This window comes from Oncorhynchus kisutch, linkage group LG24, assembly GCF_002021735.2.
Source record: "Oncorhynchus kisutch isolate 150728-3 linkage group LG24, Okis_V2, whole genome shotgun sequence".
Lineage (NCBI taxonomy): Eukaryota > Metazoa > Chordata > Actinopteri > Salmoniformes > Salmonidae > Oncorhynchus > Oncorhynchus kisutch.
In genome coordinates, this window is record NC_034197.2 from 9,086,339 (window position 1) to 9,101,947 (window position 15,609).

The 15,609-nt window shown below is 44.1% G+C and overlaps 1 protein-coding gene across 5 annotated transcripts in view; it reads right to left on the reverse strand.

Moving 5' to 3' along the window:
• LOC109869141 (rho guanine nucleotide exchange factor 25) overlaps positions 1 to 15,609 on the reverse strand; it is a 134,766-nt gene that overhangs the window by 41,056 nt on the left and 78,101 nt on the right. For 4 of the 5 annotated variants that reach the window (XM_031803851.1, XM_020459051.2, XM_020459052.2 and 1 more), the window contains 2 exons: positions 3,637 to 4,004; positions 2,656 to 2,766 (listed from right to left, as the gene is read on the reverse strand). In XM_031803851.1, coding sequence (XP_031659711.1) covers positions 2,656 to 2,766; positions 3,637 to 4,004 — 479 coding nt within the window. The remainder of the gene's footprint in view (positions 1 to 2,655; positions 2,767 to 3,636; positions 4,005 to 15,609) is intronic. The other variant, XM_031803853.1, reaches the window with a different exon arrangement.

Genomic DNA, 15,609 nt, shown 5'->3' on the forward strand with positions numbered 1-15,609 from the left:
CTGATCTTCATCTTAGTCACAACAATAGACAAACACAGTCTGCTTAAACTAATAACACACAAACAATTCTACGTTTTCATGTCTTTATTGAACATACTGTGTAAACATTCACAGTGCAGGTTGGAAAATGTGTGTGAAACCTTGGATTTAATAACAGGTTGACCCTCCTTTGGAAGCAACAACCTCAGCCAAATGTTTTCTGTAGTTGCGGATCAGACCTGCACAACGGTCAGGAGGAATTTTGACCATTTACAAAACTGTTTCATTTCAGCAATATTCTTGTGATGTCTGGTGTGACACGTTTTTACACCGCTCTCTTGAGGTCATGCCACAGCATCTCAATTGGGTTGAGGTCAGGACTGGGCCACTCCAGAAGGCTTTTTCTTCTGTAAAAGCTTGTTGATTTACTTCGGTGTTTTGGGTCATTGTCATGTTGCATCACCCAACTTCTGTTGTCCTTCAATTGGTGGACAGATGTTTATTTTTACACGTTTTATTGAACCTTTATTTAACTAGGCAAGTCAGTCAAGAACAATTATCTTATTTACAATGACGGCCCACACCGGCCAAACACAGACAAAGCTGGGCCAATTATGCGCCTCCCTATGGGTCTTCCAATCACGGCCGGATGTGATACAGCTGGGATTCAAACCAGGGACTGCAGTGATGTCTCTAGCACTGAGATGCAGTGCCTTAGGCTGCTGCGCCACTCAGGAGCCTTACATTCTACTGCAAAAAGTATTGATAAACTTGGGAATTCATTTTTCCATCGATGATAGCAAGCTGTCCAGGCCCTGAGGCAGCAAAGCAGACCCAAACCACAATGCTCCCTCCACCATACTTTACAGTTGGGATGAGGTTTTGATGTTGCTGTCCTGTCTTTTTATCTCCACACATATAGTATTGTGTGTTCATTACAAACAACACAACTTTAGCTTCATTTGTCCACAGAATATTTTGCCAGAAGCGCTGTGCAACATCCAGATGCTCTTTTGCAAACTTCAGACGTGCAGCAATGTTTTTTTGGGACAGCTGTGGCTTCTTCCCGTGGTGTCCTCCCATGAACACCATTCTTGTTTAGCGTTTTACGTATCGTAGACTCGTCAACAGAGATGTTAGCATCTTCCAGAGATTTCTGTAAGTCTTTAGCTGACACTCTAGGATTCTTCTTAACCTCATTGAGCATTCTGCACTGTGCTCTTGCAGTCATCTTTGCAGGACAGCCACTCTTAGGGAGAGTAGCAACAGTGCTGACATTTCTCCATTTATAGACAATTTGTCTTTTAGAGATACTTTTGTAACCCTTTCCAGCTTTATGCAAGGCAACAGTTCTTAATCTTAGGTCTTCTGAGATCTCTTTTGTTCGAGGCATGATTCACATCAGGCAATGCTTCTTGTGAATAGCAAACTCACATTTTGTGAGTGTTTAATATAGGGCAGGGCAACTCTAACCAACATCACCAATCTCATATCAATGATTGGACTTCAGGTTAGTTGACTCCTGACTCCAATTAGCTTTTGGAGAAGTCATCAGCCTAGGGCTTCACATATTTTTTCCAACCTACACTGTGAATGTTTAAATGATGTATTCAATATAGACAAGAAAAATACAATAATTTGGTGTGTTATTAGTTTAAGTACACTGTGTTTGTCTATTGTTGTGACTTAGATGAAGGTCAGATCAAATTTGATGAACAATTTATTCAGAAATCGAGGTAATTCCAACGGGTTCACATACTTTTTCTTGCCACTGTAGATCCCTTGTTCACTGAGTTTTAAAAGCTTTGTCAGAACCGGTAAGATTCCAGTTAGTCATGTCTCTCTTACGTCTACCTGACACAGTATCCATTATCTTTATCTTGGCCCCCTTACCAACCGTCTCGGTTTCAAACACCATCTATCCCATTTGCTGTTGCCGTTCACACATCATTCCCAGTGTTTGATGTGTTAATGAAAGAGCACAGCCATCGTCTAGACGCTGTCGTTCCCGGGAACACGGCATCTTCCGTCCTTTTTCTCCTCCGTGCCGTTTCCTCTTCATCTGGAGGCATGTTCTTTGCAGCTGAATGCGAAGCGTCCACCACACGGAACCCCAACAAGGGTGTGCGTCCCGAATGGCACCCTGTTCCCTACATATTAGTGCACTACTTTTGACCAGAGACCTATATGGGCCCGTTTGGGACGCATCCACTGGACGGCCTCCTCCTGATTAACTCTGAGAGGCCCTTCGGGGGGTGGGGGTGTGAGGGGGGACTTCACACCCCCACCCCCAGAGAAAATCATGACTATCTCCCCTAACCCTACACACTGAGCAGCAACAGCCAATACCATAAATGGATGACCAATTCATTTATTCATCAGTTCAGTACGATTATATTGTGTTTCCTCAGGTTGGATACGTTGACTGAGTATGTGCTCTCTGACCCTGTTGATTAGATAGATTGCATGACCGTAGCTACCTTGTTAAGCCTCCTAGACCTAGGCATTTGCTCGGGTGGGCTAAGACAAGTTGTCAGGTCTCAGGCAAAGATTGTCAACAAGCAAACATGATTCCCCACACTACTTCTGTTACACGGGGCTGTAGGTGTGAACTCAGAGTGTGTGTGTGTGTGTGTGTGCGTGTGTGTGTGTGTGCACGCACGCGTGTTGACTCACATGTGTGTAGGCCAGTGAAGTACAGCCTTGTAGCGAGTCAGACAGGTAGCTGGGAGAGTTTAGGGTTGCCGGGGAGAGATCCTCAGGACTGGCCAAATTATACCTGCACTCCTACAACACACACACACACACCGCATGAGCACACACATACACACCCAGCTAGACAGAAGGAACATCGTTACTCAACATAACACAGCAAAATCACTCAACACATCGACGTGAGTCAGTGTTACGCTGTGACTGGGTCAGAAACGTCCCCAGAGGTGAACGGACAGGGTGCTGTTGATTGCGTAACAAGCAGCATCACCCCTGCCATAGCTATCCCACTGTCCGTGTGTTTACAACGCAGCGGTCATTGATAGTATTCATAGGCGAGGCATTGTACTGTCAATAGGCTGTGGTCAGGGAAGCTAAGTAGAGATAAAACATACTGTTTATCTATGGGGAAGCTGGCACCGCTATATATTTACACGGGGAAGAGTTGTAGATCTGTGTTTGACAGGCAGCTGTACTAAACAATCATTTGTCTATTTGCTCTTGAGCCTGTTCATAAGCCTATGCTATCTTGTGATATGATACATGTATATTTAGCTACTGTATGTAGAACACTGTGGCATTTTTACAGAGTATACGGATGAGTTTACTCTTGAGGAGGCACATTTCAAATCTGTCACTTGCCATTGTCCCAGTGTACAGCAGCTACTCCTCACTGTGACATATGTACATACCTGTATGTGTCACGGGAGGTTGGTGGCATCTCAATTGGGGAGGACAGGCTCGCGGTAACGGCTGGAGCGGAGTTGGTGGAATGGTGTCAGATACATCGAACACATGGCTTGATGCCGTTCCATTTCCTCCGCTCCAGAAATTATTATGAGCTGCCCTCCCCTCAGCAGCCTCCACCGCTATGTATGTAGGTCTATGTACCCTAGTCTACACTGTATCCTGAACACTGGTGCTTAGCAACGCCTCTCCACTCACCATCTCTTTGTGTGTGATGGGTAGTACAGTGGTGAGGTGGTCCTCTGATCCCAGGGGGCTGGCCAGCCCCAGCCCTCCCAGGCCCAGGCCCAGGCCATGACTGTGGCGTGGGGGTGGAATAGGAGGAGGGGGCTTGCTTCCCCCATCCAACTTCCTGTCCTGCCGCTCCCCCTTGGCGCTGGTGGAGATGTTGACGGCCCCGGCGCTCAGCTTGCGGACGGGATTGGTCAGCCACCTCTTCAGGGTGCTGACGGAACGCCGCGAGCCCGGGGAGTTGGGGGCGGAGCTAATGGACGCCGTCAGGGTCGGGGGCAGGGACGCCACGGAGGTGGAGATGCTACCCTCGCTGCCCGCCGCTGAGTATGAGTCTGGAGAGAGACAGAAAGGAGGGAAAGAGAGAGAGAGACATTTAAAGAAGGACAGTGGGAGGAAGAATCGAATAGATACTTAATTGTCAATTTTTTAAAAACGGAAACTGAATGATTTGCCACCACAATATCCAACCTCATACTCAAACAACCACACACAAGTCTAGGTCCAAGAGGCTTCTGAACAGCTTCTACCCCCAAGCCATAAGACTCCTGAACAGCTAATCAAATGGCTACCCAGACTATTTGCATTGTCCCCCCCTCTTTTACACTGCTGCTACTCTCTGTTTATTATCTATGCATAGTCACTTTAACTCTACTTACATGTACATATTACCTCAATTACCTTGACTAACCTACACCCCCGCACATTGACTCTGTACCGGTACCCCCTGTATAGCCTCTCTACTGCTGCTCTTAAATGTATTTTAATTTTTTACTTATCTATCTTTAAAAAAAAACTTAACTGCATTGTTGGTTAGGGGCTTGTAAGTAAGCATTTCACTGTAAGTCTACACCTGTTGTATATCGGGCCATGTGAAAAATCTCATTTGATTTGATTTGATTTTGACACGGTTGGAAGCAGCACAGGATCAGCTGGAGAGAAGTGGCATCAGAGCAGTTGGAGGGAGAGAGAAAGACAGAGATGGAGGGGGGCAAAGGTTACATAACCGGTCAAGAGAAGTCAGGGCTCGTGAATGAATGATATGCTCTCTAAGTCAACCACAGGGATTTCTCAGGTCTCCTTATTGATGGATGGGAGTTTAACTAAGGCAAAGGGCAGCAGCAGACACACATATGCAGGGACAGATGTTGAACCACCGCTAACCACAACAAAATCAATAGAAGACAGAGACGGGAGTCAAAGTTTGGAGGGATAAATCCAGCTAGCTAAGTATTGGAAAACCATAGAGCTGGATAACCATAGAGCTGGATAACCATAGAGCTAGATAACCATAGAGCTGGGTAACCATAGAGCTAGATAACCATAGAGCTGGATAACCATAGAGCTGGATAACCATAGAGCTGGATAACCATAGAGCTAGATAACCATAGAGCTGGGTAACCATAGAGCTAGATAACCATAGAGCTGGATAACCATAGAGCTGGATAACCATAGAGCTAGATAACCATAGAGCTGGATAAACATAGAGCTAGATAACCATAGAACTGGATAACCATAGAGCTAGATAAACATAGAGCTGGGTAACCATAGAGCTAGATAACCAGAGAGCTGGATAACCATAGAGCTAGATAACCATAGAGCTGGATAACAATAGAGCTAGATAACCATAGAGCTAGATAACCATAGAGCTGGATAACCATAGAGCTAGATAACCATAGAGCTGGATAACCATAGAGCTAGATAACCATAGAGCTAGATAACCATAGAGCTGGATAACCATAGAGCTGGATAACCATAGAGCTGGATAACCATAGAGCTGGATAACAATAGAGCTGGATAACCATAGAGCTAGATAACCATAGAGCTGGATAACCATAGAGCTAGATAACCATAGAGCTAGATAACCATAGAGCTGGATAACCATAGAGATGGATAACCATAGAGCTAGATAACCATAGAGCTGGATAACCATAGAGCTGGATAACCATAGAGCTAGATAACCATAGAGCTGGAAAACCATAGAGCTGGATAACCATAGAGCTGGATAACCATAGAGCTGGATAACCATAGAGTTGAAAAACCATAGAGCTGGATAACCATAGGGCTGGATAACCATAGAGCTAGATAACCATAGAGCTGGGTAACCATAGAGCTAGATAACCATAGAGCTGGATAACCATAGAGCTGGAAAACCATAGAGCTAGATAACCATAGAGCTGGATAAACATAGAGCTAGATAACCATAGAGCTGGATAACAATAGAGCTAGATAACCATAGAGCTAGATAACCATAGAGCTGGATAACCATAGAGCTAGATAACCATAGAGCTGGATAACCATAGAGCTAGATAACCATAGAGCTAGATACCCATAGAGCTGGATAACCATAGAGCTGGATAACCATAGAGCTGGATAACCATAGAGCTGGATAACAATAGAGCTGGATAACCATAGAGCTAGATAACCATAGAGCTGGATAACCATAGAGCTAGATAACCATAGAGCTAGATAACCATAGAGCTGGATAACCATAGAGATGGATAACCATAGAGCTAGATAACCATAGAGCTGGATAACAATAGAGCTGGATAACCATAGAGCTGGATAACCATAGAGCTGGATAACCATAGAGCTGGATAACCATAGACTTGGATAACCATAGAGCTGGATAACCATAGAGCTGGATAACCATAGAGCTGGATAACCATAGAGCGGGGGGGTTCTAGAGTGGACAGGGACAGGCCGTTCTCTTTAATCCTATGGACCGGAAGATCTTTGTCTGGTTATATAGCTTTGCTTTTTGTCTTATCCCCTTCCCCTTTTCCTATCCTTCTCCATTCCTCAGGCCTCAGCCTGGGATAGTCTTTCCTGTGAGATGTGTGCCTGCCATCTTTTGGTTACATCATTGATTTTTGATCTCTTATCTCCTTCCCCCGTCCCGCCATCCCCAAGTCTTCCTTTCCGGTAAGATGTGTTGATGTGTGGCTGTGGTCTTTCATCTATGGTGAGGCCCTAAATGACCATCTCTTCCCATCCATCTCCCTGACCCCTGACCTCTAACCCCTGACCCTCTACTGTCACGTTGACTACAGACGGGGAATGACAATGGCCCTGGAAATGTGTGAACTGGTTGTCATGTGAAGGTGGAAGTGGTTTGACCTCTTTTGCCTGATTCTTCATGACAGAGAGAGAGAGAGATTATCTCACTATCGTAGCCTGGTTTGCATACATTAGTCTTCTGTAAAGCTTTTTCAGTGTGGCTCAATTTGTAAGTGTTTCTACATCAAAGCTAGTTGCCTCTGTAAATCCACAGTCCTTCTCAGTGTGTGTGAAATTATTATAATTCTTCACTCTTCGTTCAGGCTCAATTAAATATCTCGGTCCACACACAAAGAACCCAGTATGCCAGCTTCAGTACAATGAGCCATGTGACATGTTCCCTTCAATTCTCTTTTCTCCGTCGTAAAAAGTATCTTTTGACATCAAAATAAAAGAAGAACATTGTTTATAAATCATATTCTCCATGTAAATTTTTCCTGTTAGATAACCATAGAAAAATTATGTCAATTTTGCAATTATCTTCCTCCTCCTCCTCCCGACAGGGCTATTGCCTTGCTAATAGTTACCATGGTCCATTAAAAACAAGAGAGACAGCACATTCAATGCTCCCCTGCAGTGTGGCCATCTATCTACTGACTGTCACTTCTCTTCGATCTAATATTGTTTCTTGTCTTCCTCACAGTTTGACTGAGGAGAACAGATTTGGTCCTCTGTCTTTGTTCAACATATCGGGGCCCTAGAATAGATGCTTTACAGATGGGAGGTATGTGAGCTTTTTCATTACACACACGCGCACACACGCACGCACCCATGAAAGAGTGGGGGAGGTGAATGGAGGACAGAAAGAAGGGAAGAGAGGAAGAGAGAAACAGAGGGGGTACAAAGAAGGGCGAGTTTTTGTCCGGAGGGAGTGGAGCATACATGATGATACACCAAACACACACACACACACACACACGGACACACGGACACACAGACACACACACACACACACACACACTCTCTTTTACACACACATAAACACACACACACACACACACACACACACACACACACACACACACACACACACACACACACACACACACACACACACACACACACACACACACACACACACACACACACACACACACACACACACACACACACACAGGCAAGGGTTCTCAATTGGTTTAGCTCATCTCCTTGGGCGGAAAGGAAACGTGGAAACCAAATTTGGACTCTCCTCCACTCATGCATCATCAGACAAATGACGTCTAGACAGGTGGAATCCCAACATAAATGTGTAAAGTGATAAGAAGAAACGTAGCCGGGGGTGGGGGGGGGGGGGGTTGAAAACACTTCCGTACTAGCCACCCCACTGCGAGGATACTTCTGCATCCTCTGCCGGAGCAGCAAACCTCAGTTCAGTTACTAACAAATCGACACTTTCCTCCACAACTCGACCACGCAACGGTTTCCAGGTCACGGAGGAGAGGAGGACAGAGGAGTCGAGGAGCGGACAGACTTTCACCCAATTGAGAATCTCCCTATGTCTGCAGCCAGCCGCCCCTCCTCCAGTTCAGCTACTGTATTGTCAGGGGTCATAAGTCAAAAGCATGGACACAGCCAGTAACACCACCCTCAAACCCTAACCATCTCCGGACGGCATAGTACCCCAGCAGGGCATGCTAATCAAGTAGTGTGTAGTGGGAAAGCTACAACTGAACCAGTCCGAACGGCATTCAGTAGGAAGAGACGTCATCAAACTGCCCACTCAAGAAACAATTTCAAACTGTAACCAGTGCCTGGAACCTGTTTCAGGTTGTCAGTCAACCTATCCGGGTATTTGCTTCAACACCTGCATTGCTTGGTGTTTGGGGTTTTAGGCTGGGTTTCTGTACAGCACTTTGAGACATCAGTGGATGTACGAAGGGCTATATAATTACATTTGATTTTATTTATTTACAAACAGCACAGAAATTAAATTATCAACACGTACAGTATTGATCACATCTTTACTGCTGCAGAAATGTGCTTTAAAGCAGTATCCAAATCCATAGCATTTAGTAATCACAATATAATAACCACATCTAGAAAAAACAAATTTCCAAATGCTGGGCCTAATATAGTGTTTAAGAGGTCATACAAGAAGTTTTGTAGTGATTCATATGTTGATGATGTAAAGATTATTTGCTGGCTTATGGTGTGTAATAAGGAGCAACCAGACGCTGCACTTGACACATTTATGCAATTGCATATTCCAGTTACTAATAAGCACGCACCCATTAAGAAAATGACTGTAAAAATGAGTAAATCTCCATGGATTGATGAGGAATTGAAAAATTGTACGGTTGAGAGGGATGAGGCAAAAGGAATGGCAAGTAAGTCTGGCAGCCCAACTGATTGGCAAACGTAATGCAAATAAAAAAGTCATGTGACTAAACTAAATAAAAATAAACTATACAGAGATAAATGACATAAAGACTGATAGTAAAAAGCTTTGGAGCACCTTTCACTACATTTTGGGGAAAAAAGCCAACTCGGCTCCATCATTTATTGAATCAGATGGCTCATTCATCACAAAGCCCACTGATATTGCCAACTACTTTAATGACTTTTTCCATTGGCAAGATAAGCAAACTTAGGGATGACATGCCAGCAACAAACACTGACACTACACATCCAAGTATATCTGACCAAATTATGAAAGACAAGCATTGAAGTTTTGAATTCCGTAAAGACAGTGTGGAAGAAGTTATTGTCGTCCATCAACAATGACAAGCCACCGGGGTCTGACAGTCTGGATGGAAAATTACTGAGGACAATAGCGGACGATATTGCCACTCCTATTTGCCACATCTTCAATTTAAGCCTAGTAGAAAGTGTGTGCCCTCAGGCCTGGAGTGAAGTTAAAGTCATTCCACTACCCAATAATGGTAAAACACCCTTTACTGGCTCAAAAAGCCAACCAATCAGCCTGTTATCAACCCTTAGTAAACTTCTGGGGAAAATGGTGTTTGACCAGATACAAAGCTATTTCACAGTAAACAAATTGACAACAGACTTTCAGCACGCTTATAGGGAAGGACCCTCAACAAGCACAGCACTTACACAAATGACTGATGATTGGCTGAGAGAAATTAATGATACAATTATTGCGGGGGCTTGTTAGACCTCAGTGCAGCTTTTGACATTATCGATCATAGTCTGCTGCTGGAAAAACGTATGTGCTATGGCTTTACACCCACTGCTATCATGTGGATAAAGAGTTACCTGTCTAACAGCACAGAGAAGGTGTTCTTTAATGGAAGCCTCTCCAACATACAGTAATCCAGGTAGAATCAGGAATTCACCAGGGTAGCTGTTTAGGCCCCTTGCTTTTTTCAATCTTTACTAACAACATGCCACTGGCATTGTGTAAGGCCAGTGTGTCTATGTACAGTATGTGGATGACTCAACACTATACATGTCAGCTACTACAGTGACTGAAATGACTGCAACATTTAACAAAGAGCTGCAGTTAGTTTTGGGAATTAATAGCAAGGAATAAACTAGTCCTAAATATTTCCAATAGAAACATTGTATTGGGACAAATAATTCACTACATCTCGTAATAAATAATGTGGAAATTGAGCAAGTTGAGGTGACTAGACTGCTTGGAGTAACCCTGGATTGTAAACTGTCATGGTCAAAACATATTGATACAACAGTAGCTAAGAGGGGAGAAGTCTGTACATAATAAAGCGTTACTCTAACTTATTAACACCACTATCAACAAGGCAGGTCCTACAGGCCCTAGTTTTGTCACACCTGGATTACTGTTCAGTTGTGTGGTCAGGTGCCACAAAGAGGGACTTAGGAAAATTGCAGTTGGCTCTGAACAGGGCAGCACGGCTGGCCCTTAAAAGAACACAGAGAGCTAACATTAATGACATGCAATGTCAATCTCTCATGGCTCAAAGTGGAAGAGAGATGAACTTCATCATTACTGTTTTTTGTATGAGGTGTTGACAAGCTGAATGTACCGAGCTGTCTGTTTAAAATACTGGCACACAGGTCGGACACTTACGCATACCCCACACGACATGCCACTAGAGGTCTCCTCACAGTCCCCAAGTCCAGAACAGACTATGGAAGGTGCACAGTACTACATAGAGCCATGGCTACATGGAACTCTATTCCACATCAGGTAACTGATGCAAGCAGTAGAATCAGATTTTTGTTTTTTAAATACACCTTATGGAACAACAGGGATTGTGAAGAGACACACACACAAAGGTACAGACCCATGCATACGCACACATTGTAATTGTTGTCTGCTGGTACTGAACATTTTGTGTTGTGGACATGTGGTGGTGTAGGGATGTTATAGGATGTACAGTTTTATCTTTAGCTCATTCAGTACAAACATAGTTCACTGTTATATCTGTTGTTTTATACATCATGTTGGTGCTTTGCTTTGTTTGGACCCCAGGAAGAGTAGCCAATGAATAAATACTAATACAAATGGCTGGAGCATTTCCAACATGGAACTGACGCCAGCAGGAATCTCACACCCGTACACAAACACACACAGGTCAGCCTTCCCATTGACCCTCACCGGTGTCATAGATGGAGGTCCCACTCTCTATTGGTTTCTGCATTGTGCCTCTCAGTCTCGTATGTGGGAGATATAGCTATAGAGCCATTCCATAATTGGTTCTCTCTTCTATCCGTGTGTTTGTGTGAACAACAATATCGATGGGAAGACGTACGTGAAAAAGCACACGCGCACACACGCACACACACACACACACACACACACACACACACACACACACACACACACACACACACACACACTACAATACAAGGGAGCTCCGGATAGTGAGGGAAGCTGATAGCATTGTGTTTCTATATACACTTTGGAGATGGAGAGACATGTCCCCTGCTGCGATTCCTCTCACTGCATCCATCTCCCTCACTGCAGGCCACACACTTAGATAACCCACTCAGACACACACACTCAGACACACACAGTCACACTCAAGTGTGTGTGTGTTAGAGGTCTATCTCACACAGACACACACACACACACACACACACACACACACACACACACACACACACACACACACACACACACACACACACACACACACACACACACACACACACACACACACACACACATACTGCAGGCCCTCTCTTCATCATCTCTAATGGTGTTTTCTAGGAACAGATTACACTGAAAGCCGGGTCGTTTAGTTAATGCAGGTTCACCATTGTTTACACATGAATGCTGACATCAGACACACACACACACACACACACAGACACACACACACGCACACACCCACAGATCAGACAGACTGGGGTGATCAGTTAATGTTGCTGAGCTTACAACCAGACGCCCACACATTGTTCCTACTGTCTGAGTCTAGCTGATGAGACAAACTGTCTGCTTTCTGATGAGACAAACTGTCTGCTTCCTGATGAGACAAACTGTCTGCTTTCTGATGAGACAAACTGTCTGCTTTCTGAAGAGACAAACTGTCTGCTTCTGATGAGACAAACTGTCTGCTTCTGATGAGACAAACTGTCTGCTTTCTGATGAGACAAACTGCCTGCTTTCTGATGAGACAAACTGTCTGCTTCTGATGAGACAAACTGTCTGCTTTCTGATGAGACAAACGGTCTGCTTTCTTGTGAGACAAACTGTCTGTCTGTCTCTGTGCTCCTCCTTTCTAATGGGTCTGTGTGTCTGCTGGAATGAGAGTCTAGCCCAATGCGAAATGGACATCACATGTGGGTTATACTTCTGACAGAAAGACAGCCCTAATGGACAACATCTACCTTCTGATCATCCATGCATTGTAGCCAACTGTGCTGTTTTGAATGAGAATGAGCTACTCTTCAAAGGTTATGGCAAGGTGCAAACGATGATAATCCGAATCAATGGGACGTTTTCCAAACCAGTTATTATGCAACTGAAGCCCATTCTGAAACAGCTGCTCTGACACCATTATACTGGGCACTGGGACTGGCATACAGCAAATGGTTTTCCTTGGACTGCAAGTAAGGACAAAACTCTTTGGAAACTTCTGAAAAGCAGGCTTTCATACCATACTGCTTCTGTATGGCTAGGAGGTGCATATGTGAGTGTGTGATTGACAAAGAATGAAAGAGAGAGAGAGAGAGAGAGAGAGAGAGAGAGAGAGAGAGAGAGAAAAAGTGTGTGTGTGTGTGTGTGTGTGTGTGTGTGTGTGTGTCCGTGTGTGTGTGTCCGTGTGTGTGTGTGTGTCCGTGTGGGTGTGTGTGTGCATAGAGGCAGAAAGTGAATGTGAATGTTAGCTGTACAGTAAGTATGAGTCCTGTCCTGAAGAGAAGTTTGGTCCTATTCCCCTTTATTGATTAGTTAGTAGGTGAGTGGTGCTGAGCCAACAGAACAGATCAGGCTAAAAGCCTTGGCTCTAATGGTGCACACTTGTTCACAGCACTGACTTTCAGGGCTCTCTGCAGCCTCATGGGACCTCAGGCTCTTTAGGCTTCACAGACACTCACACACATTCTCACGGCATGCTCGCTAGTGGTGCGCGGGTCAGCTGTTTGTTCACCCGCAATTGCTAATAAACCATCCACCTGACTATATGCGCAGCATGCACTGTAAGGCTTCAGTCAGAGACAGCGGAACTATTTTTTGACAGGTGGTGCAGGATTTATTTTTGCTGATTTATACTAAACTACACTGAACACACGTAAGCAACATGCAACAATTTCAACGATTTTACGGAGTTACAGTTCATATAAGGGAATCTGACAATTGAAATAAGTTCATTAGGCCCTAATCTATGTATTTCACATGACTGGGTAAGGGCACAGCCATATGTGGGCCTGTGAAGGCATAGGCCCACCCACTTGGAAGCAAGGCCCAGCCAATCAGAATGAGTTTTTACACACAAAAGGGCTTTATGACAGACAGAAATACTCCTCAGTTTTATTCGCTGTCTGGGTGTCTGGGTGGCTGGTCTCAGACGATCCCGCAGGTGAAGAAGCCGGATGTGGAGGTCCTGGGCTGGCGTGGTTCCACATGGTCTGCGGTTGTGAGGCCAGTTGAGTGTACTGCCAAATTCTTTAAAACGATGTTGGAGGCAGCATATGGTAGAGAATTGAACATTAAATATTCTGGCAACAGCTCTGGTGGACATTCCTGCTGTCAGCATGCCAATTGCACGCTCCCTAAAAACTTAAATAAGCTTTTTGTGCATATAGAACACATCTGTAATCTTTATTTCAGCTCATGTAACATGGGACCAGAGTCGGTTGTAGTAGCCCTTCTGCCCCCTTGGCAAGAGCAAAAAATGCTGCCCCACAAAATTTGAATTGAGCCAGTAAGCAAAATCACGTTGAAAAGGCATATTTTCTGGATGTTGAAAAAAAATTTTTTTTCCAGACTTAGAAATCAGGTTTGTTTTTGGTTCTGAATGAAAAGTTGAAAAGACAAAATGTATGGACATCTTTGTTTTCCAGACTCGTTTTTCCAGTCTATGACTGGTTAAGATTTGGACGGGACCAAAACATCGTTGTCCGTGGACCTTGAAATCAAGGCCAGTCTGGACTGCGCCCCCAAAAAAAGACCAAAAGATGTAGGCGTCGGTCTGTGCTTTCTACAGTGTTGCCTGGAATTGACGTTTATGTATAACCATCTATATGGTAAGCCTATCGTTTGTAAAACACCAGAAAAAAGATGATGGGACAGGACAAAAAAAAGACCAATAGACCTCGGCTCATGCTTACTGGTGTGTCGCCTATCATGTCGGCCACAATGGGTTGTTATGAATGCCCATCCACGTGGAAGGCCTACCAGGCCTTTATTACTCCTGATTCCTGTGACTAATCAATTTGTCAATTTAAGCTCTGAGTATCAGCTTCCCAACTCTATCAGGAGTTATCGTGAGCCTATTTGCAATGTGTTTACACAGCGGGAAATGCAGAAGTATATGATTTTTCTCTATGATCAGCTTGTCAATAATGTAGTGAGAAAAACTTGAAACCACTGATCAAGATAACGGGGTGAAACTCCTGGGCAACAGTTGTGATTGGCCATTCCATATTGTCCATTTCACTTTGACCTGTCCTGTTTTTAGGAGATGTTTGTTTGTTAAAAACATGACAGCCATTTAGGTTAGGCTAATCGATTGGAGAAACCTGCATGATGTAAAAAAGTGTCTGTCTCGTTACATTGTAGGCTACAGAAAAGGCCACATACTCTTTCTACCATATCCTGCATCTGCTACATGATTTATGTTTGATCATTTTTCTGATGGAACGTTGGTGCTGCGACATCGGTAAAGTTTTCTCTGTCATCTCTGCTTCTTCTGCGGAGCAAAGACATTTAGGGAACGGGGAGAAAATGCAATAACATTTTAAAAATACGATTTTCTGTGCAAAATTTCCAAATGACATCAGTTTGATCGATCGTAAGGAAATAGAAATGTGTGAAAACAACCCAACACGTTTCTGATAAGATTTCAGTTCGACTTGGATGCATATTTTATGAGGTTGAAATACTATCAGCTTTTGTGGTGCTGATAAAGACAGCACCTCTACAGACGGTCCCTAACTGTGCATTCACATTCTCTCAAGATGCTGAAAGAAAGAAATCACAATTTCTCCACTCCTGTTCCCGTGTCAAAATTTAGCCTGCGTTTGGTGTACCATTTTACTGCAAGAAATGCTTAATTCTGCAGGAGTTAATATTAAGGCTACGTGAGAGGTTATAGACCAACAGTCAGCGTCCAGATTTCAGTGTCCCTTTTTAACCCATCTGTTCAGGACAGTTCCCTTGACGTTGATTCTTTTTGTGCTCCTTTTCTTCATGAGGGCTGGCAGTTGGCTGTTCTCCCTCTCTCACTACTCCCTCCTACCCTTCTCACTCCTCCTACCTCCTCCTCC